General features: G+C 46.9%; 1 protein-coding gene across 1 annotated transcript in view; it reads right to left on the bottom strand.

Moving 5' to 3' along the window:
* rims2a (regulating synaptic membrane exocytosis 2a) overlaps positions 1-19,289 on the bottom strand; it is a 1,685,585-nt gene that overhangs the window by 473,148 nt on the left and 1,193,148 nt on the right. Inside the window, exons 27-28 of the mRNA XM_070888461.1 lie at positions 3,285-3,296; positions 1,191-1,205 (exon numbers count right to left, since the gene is read on the bottom strand). Coding sequence (XP_070744562.1) covers positions 1,191-1,205; positions 3,285-3,296 — 27 coding nt within the window. The remainder of the gene's footprint in view (positions 1-1,190; positions 1,206-3,284; positions 3,297-19,289) is intronic.

Raw genomic sequence — 19,289 nt, forward strand, 5'->3', positions numbered from 1 at the left:
GATGCAGCTGAAATTAACCGTTCTGCTATACATTGAGCGTGAGGTACAATTTAAATATGCTTCAATTTGAATTAGGTCTTTTAAAATAATAATGGAACATTATCAAAGAAATGGTAGTGCAATTCTCCTTTAGTTGCCACATAAACAGCTTAATTATCATATTTTATAATGTTATAGTGAATTTTCAGAGTTGGTTTTATGTGAAGAAAGTCAGATGTACTAGTCAAGAGCCGTGTTGGTTCTTAAGAATTAGCTTGGTTTCCTACATCAATATTTCAACTCTCCGCCCATCCCCACATCATGTACCTACTGTACTGATAGCCTGAGAATTGTGAGTTGGAGCTGCAAAAAGGACGAATGTAAGGAAGACAGCAAATTATGAACTGTATTCATCTACCTATGAGGCAAATGCTCATGATACACTGTGTGGGGAGAAGAACACATCACAAATGCACACTGACTAAAAAAAAGCATGAAACCTAAAATCCACTGCTAATTGTACAGAGTCTCATGCTTTCCATGGTGTTCACAGCCTGACCAACCTGGCTCAGAAAGCTGCCTCTGTTTTGACCCATCAGCTACTGTACCATTCATTTTTCTCTGCTGGTCTTCCCAGGTAACTTCTATTACAAATCAAATGGAAACACAGCAAATAATAAAATTTCTAAGTCTAAAATGATTGGGGATTGGCTCAGTTAAGAAGTTATAAAAAAGAAAGCACAATATTTGTGAACACATATGTAGAAGAGGATATGAAAAAAACATATCCAACAGCAATAAAGTTAAAGATGGCAATGCAAAGGTGCAGTTCTCAGTAAATCAATCACTCCATTCAGAACCGACACTTGCTGTAAGCTTTGGTACAACTTAGAAGAAAACTTTAGGAACCCGATAGTTGATAACAAGAGTCTTTTACAAAACCTACTCCTCTATTGTAGCTCTGTACTTCAAATAAATCAAGCTGGAATTTTGAGTAGTCTGGCATCAGTGTTTACCCTGCTAGACGAAAATGTAATTCATTATTTTCTCGTTTTTGGTATATGTGCATTTTAAAAAAGAATTTGTCCAAATTTTCTTTATTGCTTCGTACAAGTAATTTACGCACTCTCGCGGGTCATGGTTGGATACAGGGTACATGCTATATTAAAGACTACACATACTTCCAGGTACAGACACGAGTCAGGAATAGCTGCACGGTTCTGTACCTTAGTGTGGGGTGATCAGTCCATTCCTTGAGTGCAGAGAGTGGTCTATCCATCCTGAAGGTTAGTGGGCCAGATTCATTATGTTTTGATTTTTTTAATTTCTTTTACAAAAATTGAACCAACCCAAGGTTCCATCAACATGAAGTGGCCAAAGATTAGTGAGTTACGTCACGGGCAAGTTCATGCACCAGTGCCTAGCTGGCATAACTCTCAGTTGCTGAATAGTTTGCTCAAACATGGAACACGTGAGAGAGGGTTTGTATTGCTGCTAATCTTTTCTTTCAGATAGGCCACCCTCTTTAATAAGAACATTCAGTCGATCCTGGCTGTCAGTGCTATTGGAGAAACTTAGAAGTTTGCGAATATTTAAATTTTACCACCAAGGGTACTTGGTACTACTGCCAGTTAATGCCAGAGAAAAATTACTGCAATGAATTGGACCATATTATGAAAATAATTCAATGGCAACTTTTAAGAGTTTGATTTTAAACCTAATTGCCTGGCAAAATCCGCGCTTGTGGAAGTTAAAAATGAGCAGATTATTACCAGCAATGTTAACCTGCAGGGCTTTTGCAGAAGGACGAGCCTAATAAATGTAGCAAAATTGGGGTTCTATTATTTCAGTCGGACCCCGATGCAATTTTAATTGGGATCCGAGAGTGAAACCCCTGCACCCATCCTGCTGGGCTGCAGCTGCTCTAAATATAGTCGAGGCACTTCAGGTAAATCTAAAACTTTTCTTTGTGGGACCAAGAGGAACAGCAGTGCTCCTCAGGGCCCCACAATCAAATTTGAGGTCTTCCCAGCTCCCAGATTCCCCCTCCACTGCCCTCCTGAAATTTCCTCCCCGCCACTTACCTGAAAGCTGGCGAGCATCTGTCGGCCACATGATCATCAATTGCCAACATCCGTTCACCGTCTTCTACACACCTGTGGACCAGCAGCATTTAAATGCAGTGGTCAAAATCCCCATGGCTTCTCCTCACCTCGCTGGAGCAATTACCACCGGAAAACTGCTCAGAGTTAAAATCCCAACAACAACTTGTATTTATATAGCGCCTTTAATGTAATAAAACATTCCAAGGTGTTTCACGGGAGTACTATAAAACAAAATTTGACACCGAGCCACCTAAGGATGAATTAGGACAAATGACCAAATGCTTGGTCAAAGTGGTAAGTTTTAAGGAGCGTCTTAAAGGAGGAAAGCGAGTCAGAGAGTTTTAGAGAGGGAGTTCCAGAGCTTGGGGCCTGGGCCACCAATGGCTGAGCGATTATATTCAGGGATGCTCAAAAGGCAAAAATTAGAAGAGCGCAGACATTTCGGCGGGGCGGGGGTTGCTGGTTGTGGGGCTGGAGGAGACAAGAGAAGTAGGGGGGGGACAAGGCAATGGAGGGATTTGAAAACAAGGATGAGAATTTGAAATTGAGGCGTTGCTTAACTGGAAGCCAATGTAGGTCTGCGAGCACAGGGGTGATGGGTGAGCGGGACTTGGTGCGAGTTTGGACATGGGCAGCAGAGTTTTGGATCACCTCAAGGTAGAATGTGGGAGGCCAGCCAGGAGTGCATTGGAATAGTCAAGTCTCGAAGTCACAAAGACAACCCTCTAAAACTTTGTTACAAGTAGAAAGGAATAGCTATTTTGAGAGTTATTTAGTTTCCTATTCCACAGTTCGATGAATAGAATGTGGTTCCACCTGAATACATGACCTATAATTGTTACCCAAACTTTCTGCAGAAATGAAGACAGCTGCAGGAATACCCCTTTCTGAATGATTAGTAAAACCAATGCCTTTGGTGCCTTTATTTGTAAACCACAGGACGGTCACCATTAAAATGACATTAATGTGGAAAAGACCAGCTTTATTGCTGAACAATATATTCCCACTTATTCCATTCATAATGTAGTATTCATTCATTCGTAATTTGTGGAGCAAATATCATAGCTCTAATTTTAACCGTCTTTCCATTCCCCCCGCCCCCCCATCTTGATGGGCAGTAAAAGATTGGGCAAGGGTTAAAATCCCAGAATGACGATCCCATCCCCAACTGCCATGTCAAAGCTCCTGGATGAAGATGACCACCATCCTCAACTTTTCAGTTTATGCCTCTGGATCCTTCCAGGCTGCCACAGGGGACATATTAAGAATGCCACAGTCAGGCACCCACAGATGCATCAGGCAAGTCTCAGATGCTTTATTTCGCAGAGCCAGTCGATATATTTTGTTTGTTTGCAGCTGATGACAGCAATCAGACAGAGAGTATTGGGGTTTGTAGCTCTGGCTGGCTTCCCACACGTGCATGTAGATCAGAGCTTCCACACATTGCCATCAGGGCACTCTCCAACAAGCCAGGAGCCTTTGTTCCACTCCATCAGCGTCCACAAGAAGAGGTTCATGCAGGTATGTGCCTGATACCCAGGGAGCTGCCATGATGCCTTCATCTTACGTCGGTGCATAGCCCCTTTTTGGCAGCAGTGTTAGAGGATGGCTGCTTGGGGACAAGGGACACTTCATTTTTATCATGGTTGATGACAGCTCTGAGACCCCCATCACTCCACAGCAGAACAAATACAACAGAACAAAGTGCATCACTGAGCAGGCCACTGTGATGCTGAAGTTAAAGTTCAGGTGCCTTGGCAGTTCTGGAGTCTTTCTGCCACAGCCAGAGTCTCCAGAATAATTGTGACATGCTGCTCTCTCCATAACATCGCTCAACAAAGGCCTGGAGGTGCAGGAGGAAGGCGTCCTCAAGGACTCCTCATCTGACGAGGAAGGGTGGTGAAGTTAACACTGGAGGACATGACGCAAGGCTTGATGAGCATCTTGATACAATTGGCGTCGCCCCCTTGGCCTAGTCGGCAGGAAAAGTGGAAGGAGCCAGAGTTTGTACTCCTGACCAATGTTCCCTTTAAGCCGCGTGGCCGGGCAGCGCTCTGCTGCTCCCGCGCAGCCGGCTTTTAAATGGAAAAAACACACATGCGAGGAATTTTGAATGGGCTGAGCAGTCCTTTAAAGAAGCTGCGTGGCCCACAAAAATGAGAGGGGTGATTGCTCCTGACCACTATCTGGTGAGCCTTGCTGGAGAGTGTGTGTGTGGACACTGGGCGAGGGGAGGATCAAGCACAATGCACCAGTATCTCTACAGAGTGATCATCTGTGCATTTAGGATGAGTGCGTTAATCTTTAGTGCAGAAGAAAAACAGATTATCTGAATACTGCCCAGCTTCTACTTTTGCTGACGCACATGCGGCAGTCAAAAAAAGAGCTGATAGCTAACACATTTCAGCCACTTAAAACCCTTCCTGCCTGCAGCAGGAGAGAAAAACATGACAGCCACAGAAAAGCACAATAAAAAGTGTATGGACCCGCCCACCATCACTCCACTTACTTTGATAATTGAACAGTCTGCATAAATTAGTATTACAGTGCATCTACCTCAGGAAATAAAGTGAACCAAATTGCACAATGCATCTTAAATGAAGTGTGTGTAATCATCATCATCATGATCGTACATAAAAGGGATCATTTCTGCATATTCAGCTATTAAAAAGGTTAAATCACACAGCTGCCTGGAAGAAGAACACTTGAAGGAGCACTACTGTTACACATTCGAAAAACAATAGGGATAAGGCCAAAGCAAGGTTTGGTACTAAATACAATAGGCAAAAGGAAGACCTCGCAATAAAACAGCAACAACACTGTAAAGCTAATTCAGCAACTCGCCACAGCTTCTTCAGAAGCACCTCCCAAACCCGCGGCCTCTACTACCTTGAAGGACAAGGGCAGCAGGTACATGGGAACACCATCACCTCCAAGTTCCCCTCCAAGTCACACACCATCCTAACTCGGAAATACATCACCGTTCCCTCATCATCATTGGGTCAAAATCCTGGATCTCCCTCCCTAACAGCACTGTGGGAGTATCTTCACCACATGGACTGCAGCGGTTCAAGAAAGCAGCTCACCACCACCTTCTCAATGGCAATTAGGGATGGGCAATAAATACTGACCTTGCCAACGATGCCACACACTGAAGAATCATTTTTTTTTTAAATCCTATGCCACATGCAACTTGTTTCTCCAATGAAAATAGCTGAGGTTTTAAAAATGCTTTAATTTTTTTTTTAAATCTATCAAGTGCAGCTCATCTTACTCTCTATCTATTTGCTCTACTGGTTAACATCTGGTTAACAAATCATAAAAAACGTTATTCTTGGAAATGTCAGTAAATTCAACGTAAACATGTTGTTGATGTCAAAAGTACATTGAATGTGGATATTGAATGTGTTATATGGTGAAAATAGAATCTGTGCACGACAAATTGAAAATGGGGAAGGGGGGGTGGGAGGGCGAGGGGGCGTGGGGGGGGCAAGGGGGCGTGGGGGCGGGAAGAGAAGTTTCCTGATTCACAGGTTAATTATTTTGTTACACACAGCTCACTCGGGAAATTATAAATACCTGTATAATAATTGGTAAATGAATTAAATAAGCACTTCTCTGTAAGCATTTTTTTGATTTTATGGAAATAAAGAGAAAATAAGAGCTGAACATCTTAAATAAAAACAGAAAATACTGAAAGTGCACAACAGGATGTTCAACGCCTGAAGGAGACAGAAAGGACAGATCTTTAGGTGTGACTCTTCATCAGAACGGTTTCTATCTCTCATCAAAAGACTTGTGAATGTTATTATAATGTATGTATCTGTGAGTATACTCACAGGTTTGTAGGGCTGTTGTTGCAGATCAGAAGGCCTCCTCGTAGGCCTGCTCCTGGGCCTGGCCAAGGTGATCATTAACCAGTCCAGGCAGCGGGCGGCCGAGGCGGTCGTTCAGCCCGACTGTCTGCCTCTCTTCCGTGGCTATGTTCGTGCCAGGGTGTTCCTGGAGATGGAGCATGCGGTGTCTACTGGTATGCTTGTGACTTTCCGCGAGAGCTGAGCACCGGAGGGACTGGAGTATATCATCATCCCCGGCAACCAAATTTTAATTTGACCGTAATTTCAAAAAGTTTTATTTGTTAATTTGTTGGTTCTAGTGCCCCTTTAATAAGCGGCACTTGATTTAAGGTTCAACTTTAAAATAGTTGTAGAGTTGTTGCATTGTGAGTGGCTCAGCCAGTCACGTGATGTTCACAAGATGTTCAATAAAACTCCAGTCAGTTGGGTCTGGCGCATCCATGATAAGGTATATAGTTGTGAGCCGAGTGAGTGAACTGGCAATGTGTAGTGTGATTGTTAAACCTTAATAATAAACCAGATAGTTCTTAATAGCAATGTGTTGCTATGAATTCTTCAGCACAGAACCCATGAAGCAAATACATTACAACTATAAAGGGTACGATACCTATCTTTCCATTTCATTTAAACCAGATTAAATCTTAACTTTCTCTTTCAGATACTGACTGACCTTTTGTTGGGAATTTTAACCCCCAAAAAACAGGTGGGTTGGGGTCGGGTGGGAGGTTAAAAAGGTAAAAAAAACAGAATCCCGACCCCAACCCACTTCAAACCTGCCCACTTCTGGTTATAACTGAGGGGGGATGCGGGTGCGAGCAATCAACCTGCTCCCTGGAGGCAGGCCGTCCATTTAAATATTATAATGAGGCTGGCACACCTCATGGTGATCCATCATTTCAAATTTAATACTGGCTGACCGGGTTTCCCAGGCCTCAGGGAGCCTGCCAGCTAAAGGGAGGTGAGGACTATTGGAGCCAGCGATCGGAACCCTCCCCCGACCCTTCCAATCTTACCCAACCTCCTCCTATCCCGCCCCCCTCCCACCCGAGGCCTCCGTTCTCCCCTCACAAAGCCTCCGTTCTCCCCCCACGATGCCTCCGATCTCCCCACCCCTCGCCCTGAGGCCACCGATCCCACCTCCAGACTTCGACCTCCCCCCTCTGTGCCACCCCTCCCGATCGTGTACCTCCAGCTGACCCCCTTCACCCCAATCATTTTCCGGCTCCTGAAGCTCTACCCCCAACCCGTTCGTCCTCCGGCTCCCAAACACAGCCCCCCACCGATGTTGTGGCTCTGTTCGTCCTCTGGCTCCCGAACACCTGCCGCTCGATCCTTCCCTCATTCCTCTCTGCGGCCGAGTACCGCAGGCCTACCTGCCTGACAGCCAGCCAGCCTCTCCATCTGCGGGTGGGAAACAGCTTTCAAATGCTAATCAGGCCCTGCCATATAATTCGGCAGGGCCTGTGGGATACCCATTCTCCCGGGTTTCCCAACCCTTCTCTAGCCCCCCTCACCTGCTCCCGACCCATCTCCAGATTAAAATTCCGGCCTTTATATTTTCTTGTTTCCATCGTTAGTGCTATGGTTCACATATAGCTCTACTTCTCCTTATCACGTACACTATGTCCCCATAGTCTGATAAGTGGAGCCTTTTTCTGTCATAGTTATAGCACTGAAATATCTTCTAGCCCTTCGTGTAAGACAAAGAAAAGCTCTTCCACATCAAAGCTGGACAGTAATTTGGTCTGAGGGGGAAATAAAGTCAGGTGGGTCAAACTTCAAAACTTTTCTGAACTTAAGAAGGGTGCCTTGGTAAATAGTATCATTTACCATGATTGCCCAAGTATGTTGCAAACTGTTGCCAGTCAATCCCTTTACGGCAGGCCCATGCCAAGCCCTCAGAGAACTTACAGCTATTCATTGTTTACCATGCATGCCTAAGCTCGAGCAAGGCACAAATTCAAGCCACAACATAACCTTTGGCACACAGCTTATAATGGCTTCACACGCAAATCAGGGCAACATGATGCATGGTCAGCTAAGTATAGAAAGATACAGCACAGAAGGAGGCCATTCAGCCCATTGTGCCTGCTCTTTGGTAGAGCTAGTCAACGAGTCTCACTCCCCCGCTCTTTCCCCATGGCCCTGTAAATTACTTTCCCGTCAAGTATATATCCAATTTTCTTTTGAAACTTTCTATTAAATCTGCTTTCACCATCCTTTTATGCTGGACATTCCAGATCACAACCACTTGCTGCGGGAAAAAAAGTTTCCTCATGTCGCCTCTGGTTCTTTTGCCAATCACCTTAAATCTGTGTCCTCTTGTTACTGACTCTTCACCCACTGAAACAGTTTCTCTTTATTTACTCTGACAAAACCGTTCATGATTTTGAACACCTCTACCTGCTCTGAGGAGAACAATCCCAGCTTAGAACATAAGAAATAGGAGCAGGAGTAGGCTATTTGATCCCTCGAACCTGTTCTACCATTCAATAAGATCATGGCTGATCTGATCTTGGCCTCAACTCAACTTTCCTGCCCGTTCCCCATAACTCTTGACTCCCCTGTCATTCAAAAATCTGTCTATCTCCACCTTAATATATTCAGTAACCCTGCCTCCACAACTTTCTGGGCAGAGAATTCCACAGATTCATGACCCACTGAGAGAAGAAATTTCTCCTCATCTCCGTTCTAAATGAGCGACCCCTTATTCTGAAACCATGACCCCTAGTTCTAGATTCCACCTCGAGCGGAACTATCCTCTCTGCATCTACCCTGTCAAGCTCCCTCAGAATATTATATGTTTCAATAAGATCATCCCTCAGTATTCCAAACACCAAAGTATAGGCCCAACCTGCTCAACCTTTCTTCATAAGACAACCCCTTCATCTCAGGAATCAACCTAATGAACCTTCTCTGAATTGCCTCCAATGCAAGTATATCCCTCCTTAAATAGGGAGACCAAAACTGAACACAGTACTCCAAGTGTGGTCTCACGAACGCTTCTCCAGTCTCTCCACATAACTTAAGTCCCTGATCCCCGGTACCATTCTGGTAAATCTCCACTGTACCCTCTCTAAGGCCTTGACATCTTCCCTAAAGTGTAGTGCCCAGAATTGAACACAACACTCCAGCAGAGGCCTAACCAGTGAAATTCCGTGCTTTTGTCCTCTATAGGTGGACTTTTAACCCCAGGTGGGTTGGGTATGGGTGGGAGGTTAAAGAGTTAAAAACTGAATCCCGACCCCAACCCGCCCACTACTGGTTTTAACCAAGGCAGGATGAGGTGTGGATAGCCAACCCGTGTCCAGGAGGTGGGTCACCCATTTATATATTATAATGAGGCAAATGTGCTTCATGGTGATCCAACATTGGGGTCAGCCATTTAGGACTGAGGTGAGGAGAACCTCGTCATGCAGAGGGTGGTGAATCTTTGGAATTCTCTACCCCAGAGGGCTGTGGAGGCTCAGTCATTGAGTATATTCAAGACAGAGATCGATAGATGTTTGGATATTAAAGGAATCAAGGGATATGAGGAGAGTGCAGGAAAGTGGAGTTGAGGTCAAAGCTCAGCCATGATCATATTGAATGGTGGAGCAGGATTGAGGGGCCGGTGGCCTACTCCTGCTCCTAATTCTTATGTTCTTATTGCAAGTTAAACTCTGGTTGGTCGGGTTTCACAGGACTCGGTGAACCTGCCAGCTACAGTAAGGCGAGGACTGCCTTTACACCTACCTGCTGGTTCCAGCGCCCATTTCCCACCTCCCCCCGCTATCCTGACTCCCTGTTTCCTGTTTGTCAGCCAATCCTCTATCCATGCTAATATGTTACCCTCAACCCCGTGAACCTTTATCTTGTGCAGTAACCTTTTATGTGGCACCTTGTCAAATGCCTTCTGGAAGTCCAAATACACCACATCCACTGGTTCCCTTTTATCCACCCTGTTCGTTACATCCTCAAAGAATTCCAGCAAATTTGTCAAACATGACTTCCCCTTCATAAATCCATGCTGACTCTGCCTGACCGAATTATGCTTTTCCAAATGTCCTGCTACTGCTTCTTTAATAATGGACTCCAACAATTTCCCAACCACAGATGTTAGGCTAACTGGTCTATAGTTTCCTGCTTTTTGTCTGCCTCCTTTTTAAAATAGCGGTGTTGCATTTGCAGTTTTCCAATCTGCTGGGACCTCCCCAGTATCCAGGGAATTTTGGTAAATTACAACCAATGCATCCACTATCCCTGCCGCTACTTCTCTTAAGACCCTAGGATGCAAGCCATCAGGTCCAGAGGATTTATCAGCCATTACTCCCATTATCTTACTGAGTACCACCTCCTTAGAGATTGTGATTTTGTTAAGTTCCTCCCCCGCTATCCACTGTTGGGATATTGTTTGTGTCCTCTACCGTAAAGACAGATGTAAAATATTTGTTCAGAGTTTCTGCCATCTCCATATTCCCCATTACTAATTCCCCGGTCTCGTCCTCTAAGGGACCAACTTATACTTTATTCACTCTTTTCCTTTTTATATACCTATAGAAACTCTTGCTATCTGTTTTTATATTTTGTGCTAGTTTACTTTCATAGTCTACCTTACCTTTCTTAATCGTTTTTTTAGTCTTTCTTTGCTGACTTTTAAAAGCTTCCCATTCTTCTGAAGAGGGCAATTCACCGCCCCACCACCGGCCCCCGACCCCGACCTCCCCACCCTTTATTCTTGTACTCAAATTCTCTTTTAATAAAGGCCAACATACCATTTGCTTTCTTAATTGCTTGCTGCATGTTAACTTTCAGTGATTCGTTTACAAGGATTCCGATGTCCCTCTGAACCACCAACATTTCCCAATCTCTCCCATTTAAAAAATATTCTGCTTTTCTATTTCACCTCTCACTCTCTCAGGCAGTCCTTCGGAGTCGAGGATGACTTGCTTCCACACTAATACGAGTTCTAAGGTGACCGAAGAGTCCGATGCGGGATCACAGACTGTCACAGGTGGGGCAGTTGGTGGTTGGAGGGACGGGTGAGTGGGGTGCTTGGGTAATCGTGCGTTCCTTCCGCTGTTTGCGCTTGGCTTCCACGTTCTCCAAGCGAAGAGACTCGAGGTGTTCGGTGCCTTCCCAGATGCTTCTCCTCCACTTTGGGCGGTCTTGGGCCAGGAATTCCCAGGTGTCGATGGGGATGTTGCACTTTTTCATAGAGGTTTTGAGGGTGTCCTTGATGCCTTTCCTCTGCCCATTTGGGACTCGCTTGCCATGTCAGAGCTCTGAGTAGAGCGCTTGTTTTGGGAGTCTAATGTTGGGCAATTGGACGATATGGCCCGTCCATCGGAGCTGATTGAACGTGGTCGATGCTTCGATGCTGGGGATGTTGGCCTGAGCGAGAACACTGACGTTGGTGCGCCTGTCCTGTCAATGGATTTGCAGGATCTTGCAGAGACAGTGTTGGTGGTACTTCAATTCACATTTCTCCACACAGCCTGTCACTTTACGCGCTCCTTCAACTTGCAGTTTCCTCAGAGTACTCTTTTTGCATAAGATACAAGGAAACAAACTGGAGGAGGGCCAAGAAATTACAAGCCCTCTTCTTGCTTGGAGGAGGTCACTCTGGACATGCTTTTCTTTTAAGTGTATCAAAGGAGTTTGGAGAGGTGACGCCAGAAGTCTCTCTCAAGCTGGTACCATCCTGCTCTTGTTCTGGTTTGTTTCCCTTCTCGTTCACTAATATACATACAAGTTTTTTCGAGCCAGAATGCTATAACTTGTGCCTGTAAGAGCAGCCTGACAGCACTACCACTAGCAGTGGCGAAGAACAAGACATCGCCTCACAGCACCCTGTGCCCCTTGTAATGTATGCACCTCTGAGTATGCTCACAGGTTTGTAGAGCTGTTGCTTTCCTCATTGGCGCCAAGCCCCGAAACCTCCCTTGGGAGCCGGCGCCTCACAACTTGAGAGCCTCCTCGGGGAAATCCCCTCCGTGCCTTTCAGTTCTGCGCGGAGGGGTTTCCTGTACGGGCTGCTCCTGCACACTCTCAACCTTGCCATCCTCGTCTGCCGTCCGGACACACCATGGCGCACCATCTTGCCGTTCGGGAGAGGCGGAGGTCCCCAATGGAGTGCACTCCAGGTGGGAGTCCTCCCACTATTTATTGGGGACTTGGCCTGGAGGGTGGTACACGGAGCGGTCCCATGCAATAAATTTTTAAGTCAGTTCACAGGCTCCCAGGCTGCCTGCAATTTCAGCAGTCTGGAGGACTCCATGTTCCATGTTTTTATGGAGTGTGCGAGGTTGCAGCCCCTATTGCATTATTTAAAGGGGCTGATCCTCAAATTCTGGTTGCACTTCAGTCCCACACTCTTGATCTTTGGGCACCCTGTGCAGATGGGAATGGGTAGGTCCGAGGGCCTCTTCATAGGACTGCTCCTGGGCACGGCCAAGGGGGCCATCAGCCAGTCCAGGCAGCGGGCGGTCGAGGGAGTCGTTCAGCCCGACTGTCTGCCTCTCTTCCGCGCTTACATCCGAGCCAGGGTGTCCCTGGAGATGGAGCACGCGGTGTCCACCGGTACGCTCGCGGCCTTCCGCGAGAGGTGGGCGCCAGAGGGACTGGAGTGCATCATCGCCCCCGGCAACCAAATTTTAATTTGAGTATTAGTGTTTAAAGTTTCATTTGTTTTTTGCCGGGTTTTAGTGCCCCACCCCCCCTCCGGCTTTTAGCCAGGGGGCACTTATAATTTGTGTTTTTTACTGCCCTTAAAAAAAAACAAAAAAAGAACGAAAAAAAGGCAATTGAAAAGAGTTTGGAGTGTTCCCCCCCCTTTAATCAGGAGGCACTTGATTTAATTGTTTTAATGTTTTCTACAAAAATAATTGTAGAGCTCTTGCTTTCCTCATCGGCGCCAAGCCCCGAAACCTCCCTCGGGAGCCGGCGCCTCACAACTTGAGCCTCCTCTGGGAAATCCCCTCCGTGCCTTTCAGTTCTGCACGGAGGGGAGTCCTGTACGGGTTGCTCTTGCACTCCCTCTACGTTGCCATCCTCGTTTGCCGTCCGGACACGCCATGGTGCACCATCTTGCCGTCCGGAGGAGACAGGGGTCCCCAATGGAGTGCACCTTACGTGGGAGTCCTCCCTCTATTTATTGGGGACTTGGCCTGGAGGATGGTACACGGAGCAGTCCTGTGCAATAAGTTTTTAAGTCGGTTCACGGGCTCCCAGGCCGCTTGCAATTTCTGCGGTCTGGAAGAGTCCATGTTCCATGTTTTTATTGAATGTACAAGGTTGCTGCCCCTGTTCCATTGTTTGAAGGGACTGCTTCTGAAATTCTGGTTGCACTTCAGTCCCACACTCCTGATCTTTGGGCATCCTGTGTGGGGGAGAGCGGGCAGGTCGGAAGGCCTCCTCGAGGGACTGCTCCTGGGCATGGCCAAAGGGGCCATCAACCGGTCCAGGCAGCAGGCGGTCGAGCGAGTCGTTCAGCCCGACTGCCTGCATCTCTTCCGCGGTTACATCCGAGCCAGGGTGTCCCTGGAGGTGGAGTATACGGTGTCCACCGGTACATTCGCGGCCTTCCGTGAGAGGTGGGCGCCGGAGGGACTGGAGTGCATCATCACCCCTGGCAACCAAATTTTAATTTGAGGTTTTGTCGAAAGTTTATTTGGTTATTGTGCCGGTTTTAGTGCCCCTCCCCGCCGCCCCCCCCCACCCCCCACACTTTTAGCTAGGGGAGTACTTGTATAATTTGTGTTTTAGTGCCCTCAAAAAAAAATACAAAAAAAAACAATGGGGCACTTGTCCCCCCACTCTTATCAGGGGGCACTTGATTTAATTGTTTCCAACAAAATAGTTGTAGAGCTGTTGCTTTCCTCATCAGCGCAAGGCCCCAAAATCTCCCTCGGGAGCCAGAGCCTCACAACTTGAGCCACCTCGGGGAAATCCCCACCGTGGCTTTCAGTTCTGCGTGGAGGGGTTTCCTGTACAGGCTGCTCTTGCACACTCTCCACATTACCATCCTTGTCTGCTGTCCGGACACGCCATGGCGCACCATCTTGCCGTCCGGAGGCGGTGGGGGTCCCCGATGAAGTGCACTCTATGCAGGAGACCTCCCCTTATTTATTGGGGACTTGGCCTGGAGGATGGTGCACGGAGCAGTTACGTGCAATAAGTTTTTAAGTCGGTTCACGGGCTCCCAGACCGCCTGCAATTTCTGCGGTCCAGAGGAGTCCGTGTTCCACGTTTTTATTGAATTGCGAGGTTGCAGCCCCTCTTCCAATATTTGAAGGGGTTGCTCCTCAAATTCTGGTTGCACTTCAATCCCACACTCCTGATCTTTGGGCACCCTGTGAGGAGGGGAGCGGGTAGGTCGGAAGGCCTCCTCGTAGGACTGCTCCTGGGCACGGTCAAGGGGGCGATCAGCCGGTCCAAGCAGTGGGCAGTCGAGGGGTTCGTTCAGCCCAACTGCCTGCCTCTCTTCCGCGGTTGCATCCGAGTCTGGGTGTCCCTGGAGATGGAGCACGCAGTGTCCAACGGTGCGCTCGAGGCCTTCCGCAAGAGGTGGACGCCGGAGGAACTGGAGTGCATCGTCACCCCCAGTGTAGTATCCCTGCATCTTACTACAAACTCACACGAGGCATGGATATATCAGACACGGTCACTCTGTGACCTTCACCTTTATTGCCAGGACCAAGGAGTGTAGACCCTGGGTGGGACCTCCCCTTTTATACCTGGAAACCCAGGTGAGGAGTGTCTCCCGCAAGTTCACCCCCTGTGGTCAGGGTGTGCATTTCTACGGTACAGGAACAGTGTACATGAGTTATAGTTACATGACTATGTCATTACAAGATGGTTAAATACATGACACCCGGCAACCAAATTTTGATTTCACTTAATGTCCAAAATTTAATGTGTTTAATGGTTTTAGTGCCGCCCCCCACCAACCTTTTTAACCAGGGGGCACTTGTATAATTTGTGTGTTGGTGCCCTCAAAGAAAAAACAAAAAACCCCACAAAAAACAAGGGGGAACTTGTTTGAAAGTTTCTGTTTTAGTGCCCCCCCAGCCCTTTAATCAGGGGGCATTTGAGTTAACGATTTATGTTTTAACAGATTACAACAAAATAGTTGTAGAGCTGTTGCTTTCCTCATCGGTGCCAAGCCCCGAAACCTCCCTCGGGAGTCGGTGCCTCACAACTTGAGCCTCCTCGGGGAAATCCCTTCTGTGCCTTTCAGTTCTGTGCGGAGAGGATTCCTGTACGTGTTAGTCAGAGTAGGAATCGCAGCATAGCTCAGATGAATACGTAGCTTGAGGAGTGGTGCAGGAGGGAGGGATTCAAATTCCTGGGGCATTGGAACCGGTTCTGGGGAAGGTGGGACAAGTACAAACCGGACGATCTGCACCTGGGCAGGACCAGAACCAATGTCCTAGGGGGAGGGTTTGCTTGTGCTGTTGGGGAGGGGTTAACTTAATATGGCAGGCAGATGGGAACCTATGCAGGGAGACAGAGGGAAGCAGAATGGGAGCAGAAGCAAAAGATAGAAAGAAGAAAATTAAAAGTGGAGGACAGAGAAACCGAAGGCAAAAAGCAAAAAGGGCCAACTTAAGAAAGACCTGCAGACCGCGCCGGCTCTAGGGGCAAGTGATGGGGGTAAAGAGTTCTTCCTGGAGGTAGCAGCCAGCAGGAACAGTCTGAGCGCAGTACTGCTCCAGGAGCGGCACGGTCGGCTGAGACCAGTGGTCTACTCCTCCAGGATACTCACGGACGTGGAGAAGGGATACTCCAACTGTGAGAGGCACCTCCTAGCCATGAACTGGGCTGTTAAAAGATCACTGATCTTTACAGGGGGGTCCCCTATAACCCTCCTTACCCACCATATGCCCACCCAAATGCTCCTGGATGGGAGAATCAAGGACGGGACAGTGAGCAGTGCCCGCATTGCTCGCTGGACCCTACTCCTGTCTCAGATGGACCTAAGGGTAAAGGGTCTCTGCAAGCCAAGGCTCGCAGCCAACATTATCTATCCAGGGACAGCCCACCGGTGTTTCATAGAAGGGGTATGGGAAGTTAACATAGGCTTTCAGGTTGGGTTACACCCCACAGATCAGGAAATCTATGCAGACGGTTCAAGCAGGGTATCTGCGGGCGAACGACTCACAGGCTGCGGAGTGTATGACCCAGAGGCAGGCATTGCCCTGTCGATGAAACTCCCCAGTACTATGAGTGCCCAGCATGCTGAACTGTTAGCAGTGGTGTATGTGGTCACACACCCTGAAGAATTCCCGACCCCATAAACGATTTGCTTGAACAGTATGTTCACATGCAATTCGTGTGCGGAATACCTGGCTATCTGGTCCCGTCGTGAATACACATCTGCTGACGGGAGATCCCTGGCAATCAAGCCTCTACTGGAAAAGATCATGGTAGCCGTGGGAGAGGAAGGAAAGGTCTATATATACAAAGTGAAGGCACACTCAACCACTGAACTCCGTAGCGAGGGAAACCAGCAGGCTGACATGTTGGCCAAGCAAGGTGCTCGCAGGGGCAAGCTCTGGGATCCGTACAACCCAGACCCCATCGCAGCAGTCAGGGAAAGGATTGGGATGGCAGGGAAGGCAGGGGTAGCATTGCTCCCGGATCTGAAAATGGTTCAGACCCAAAACACTGTCCTCAAAACTGTCCTGAACACACTTGCTAAAGGGGAAAGGGTAGACGGCCCGTACGGCACCGCAGCGATTGTCCTTAAAGGCAAAAAGCAAAAAGGGCCACATTACAGCAAAATTCTAAAGGGGCAAAGGGTGTTAAAAAGACAAGCCTGAAGGTTCTGTGCCTCAATGCGAGGAATATTCGGAATAAATTGGAAGAATTAACTGCGCAGATAGCAGTTAATGGATATGATGTAATTGGCATCACAGAGACATGGCTCCAGGGTGACCAAGGCTGGGAACTCAACATCCAGGGGTATTCAACATTTAGGAAGGGTAGATAGAAAGGAAAAGGAGGTGGGCTGGCATTGCTGGTTAAAGAGAAAATTAATGCAATAGTGAGGAAGGACATTAGCTTGGATGATGTGGAATTGGTATGGGTGGAGTTAGGGAATACCAAAGGGCAGAAAACATAGAAACATAGAAACATAGAAAATAGGTGCAGGAGTAGGCCATTCGGCCCTTCTAGCCTGCACCGCCATTCAATGAGTTCATGGCTGAACATGCAACTTCAGTACCCCATTCCTGCTTTCTCACCATACCCCTTGATTCCCCGAGTAGTAAGGACTTCATCTAACTCCTTTTTGAATATATTTAGTGAATTGGCCTAGTGGGAGTTGTGTACAGACCACCAAACAGTAGTAGTGAGGTTGGGGACAGCATCAAACAAGAAATTCGGGATGCGTGCAATAAAGGTACAGCAGTTATCATAGGCGACTTTAATCTACATATTGATTGGGCTAACCAAACTGGTAGCAATGCGGTGGAGGAAGATTTCCTGGACTGTATTAGTGATGGTTTTTTAGACCAATATGTCGAGAAGCCAACTGGAGGGCTGGCCATCCTAGACTGGGTGATGTGTAATGAGAAAGGACTAATTAGCAATCTTGTTATGCGAGGCCCCTTGGGGAAGAGTGACAATAATATGGTAGAATTCTTTATTAAGATGGAGAGTGACACAGTTAATTCAGAGACTAGGGTCCTGAACTTAAGGAAAGGTAACTTTGATGGTATGAGATGTGAATTGGCTAGAATAGACTGGAGAATGATACTTAAAGGGTTGATGGTGGATAGGCAATGGCAAATATTTAAATATCACATGGATGAACTTCAACAATTGTACATCCCTGTCTGGAGTAAAAATTAAACCGGGAGGGTGGCTCAACCGTGGCTAACAAGGGAAATTAAGGATAGTGTTAAATCCAAGGAAGAGGCATATAAATTGTCCAGAAAAAGCAGCAAACCTGAGGACTGGGAGACATTTAGAATACAGCAGAGGAAGACAAAGGGTTTAATTAGGAGGGGTAAATAGAGTATGAGAGGAAGCTTGCTGGGAACATAAAAACTGACTGCAAAAGCTTCTATAGATATGTGAAGAGAAAAATATTAGTGAAAACAAACGTAGGATCCTTGCAGTCAGATTCAGGTGAATTTATAATGGGGAACAAAGAAATGGCGGACCAGTTAAACAAATACTTTGGTTCTGTCTTCACGAAGGAAGACACAAATAACCTTCCGGAAATACTAGGGGACCGAGGGTCTAGTGAGAAGGAGGCACTGAAGGAAATCCTTATAGGCGGGAAATTGTGTTCGGGAAATTGATGGGATTGAAGGCCAATAAATCCCCGGGGCCTGATAGTCTGCATTCCAGAGTACTTAAGGAAGTAGCCCTAGAAATAATGGATGCATTGGTGATAATTTTCCAACAGTCTATCGACTCAGCATCGGTTCCTATGGACTGGAGGGTAGCTAATGTAACACCACTTTTTAAGAAAGGAGGGAGAGAGAAAATGGGTAATTATAGACCAGTAAGCTTCACCTCAGTAGTGGGGAAAATGTTGGAATCAATTATTAAAGATGAAATAGGAGCACATTTGGAAAGCAGTGATGGGATCGGTCCAAGTCAGCATGGATTTATGAAAGGGAAATCCTGCTTGATAAATCTTCTAGAATTTTTTGAGGATGTAACTGATAGAGTGGAAAAGGAAGAACCAGTGGATGTGGTGTATTTGGACTTTCAAAAGGCTTTTGAAAAGGTCCCACACAAGAGATTGGTGTGCAAAATTAAAGCACATGGTATTGGGGGTAATGTACTGACGTGGATAGAGAACTGTTTGGCAGACAGGAAGCAGAGAGTCGGGATAAACGGGTCCTTCTCAGAATGGCAGGCAGTGACCAGAGGGGTGCCGCAGGGCTCAGTGCAGGGACCCCAGCTATTTACAATATACATCAATGATTTGGATGAGGGAATTGAGTGTAATATCTTCAAGTTTGCAGATGACACTAAGCTGGATGGCGGTATGAGCTGTGAGGAGGACGCTAAAAGGCTGCAGGGTGACTTGGACAGGTTAGGTGAGTGGGCAAATGCATGGCAGATGCAGTATAATGTGGATAAATGTGAGGTTATCCACTTTGGTGACAAAAACACAAAGGCAGAATATTATCTGAATGGCGGCAGATTGGGAAAAGGGGAGGTGCAACGAGACCTGGGTGTCATGGTACATCAGTCATTGAAAGTTGGTATGCAGGTACACGTAGGCGGTGAAGAAGGCAAATGGTATGTTGGCCTTCATAGCTAGGGGATTTGAGTATAGGAGCAGGGAGGTCTTACTGCAGTTGAACAGGGCCTTAGTGAAGCCTCACCTGGAATATTGTGT

The sequence above is a fragment of the Pristiophorus japonicus genome, chromosome 1 (genome assembly GCF_044704955.1).
Source record: "Pristiophorus japonicus isolate sPriJap1 chromosome 1, sPriJap1.hap1, whole genome shotgun sequence".
NCBI classification, from domain to species: Eukaryota; Metazoa; Chordata; class Chondrichthyes; family Pristiophoridae; genus Pristiophorus; species Pristiophorus japonicus.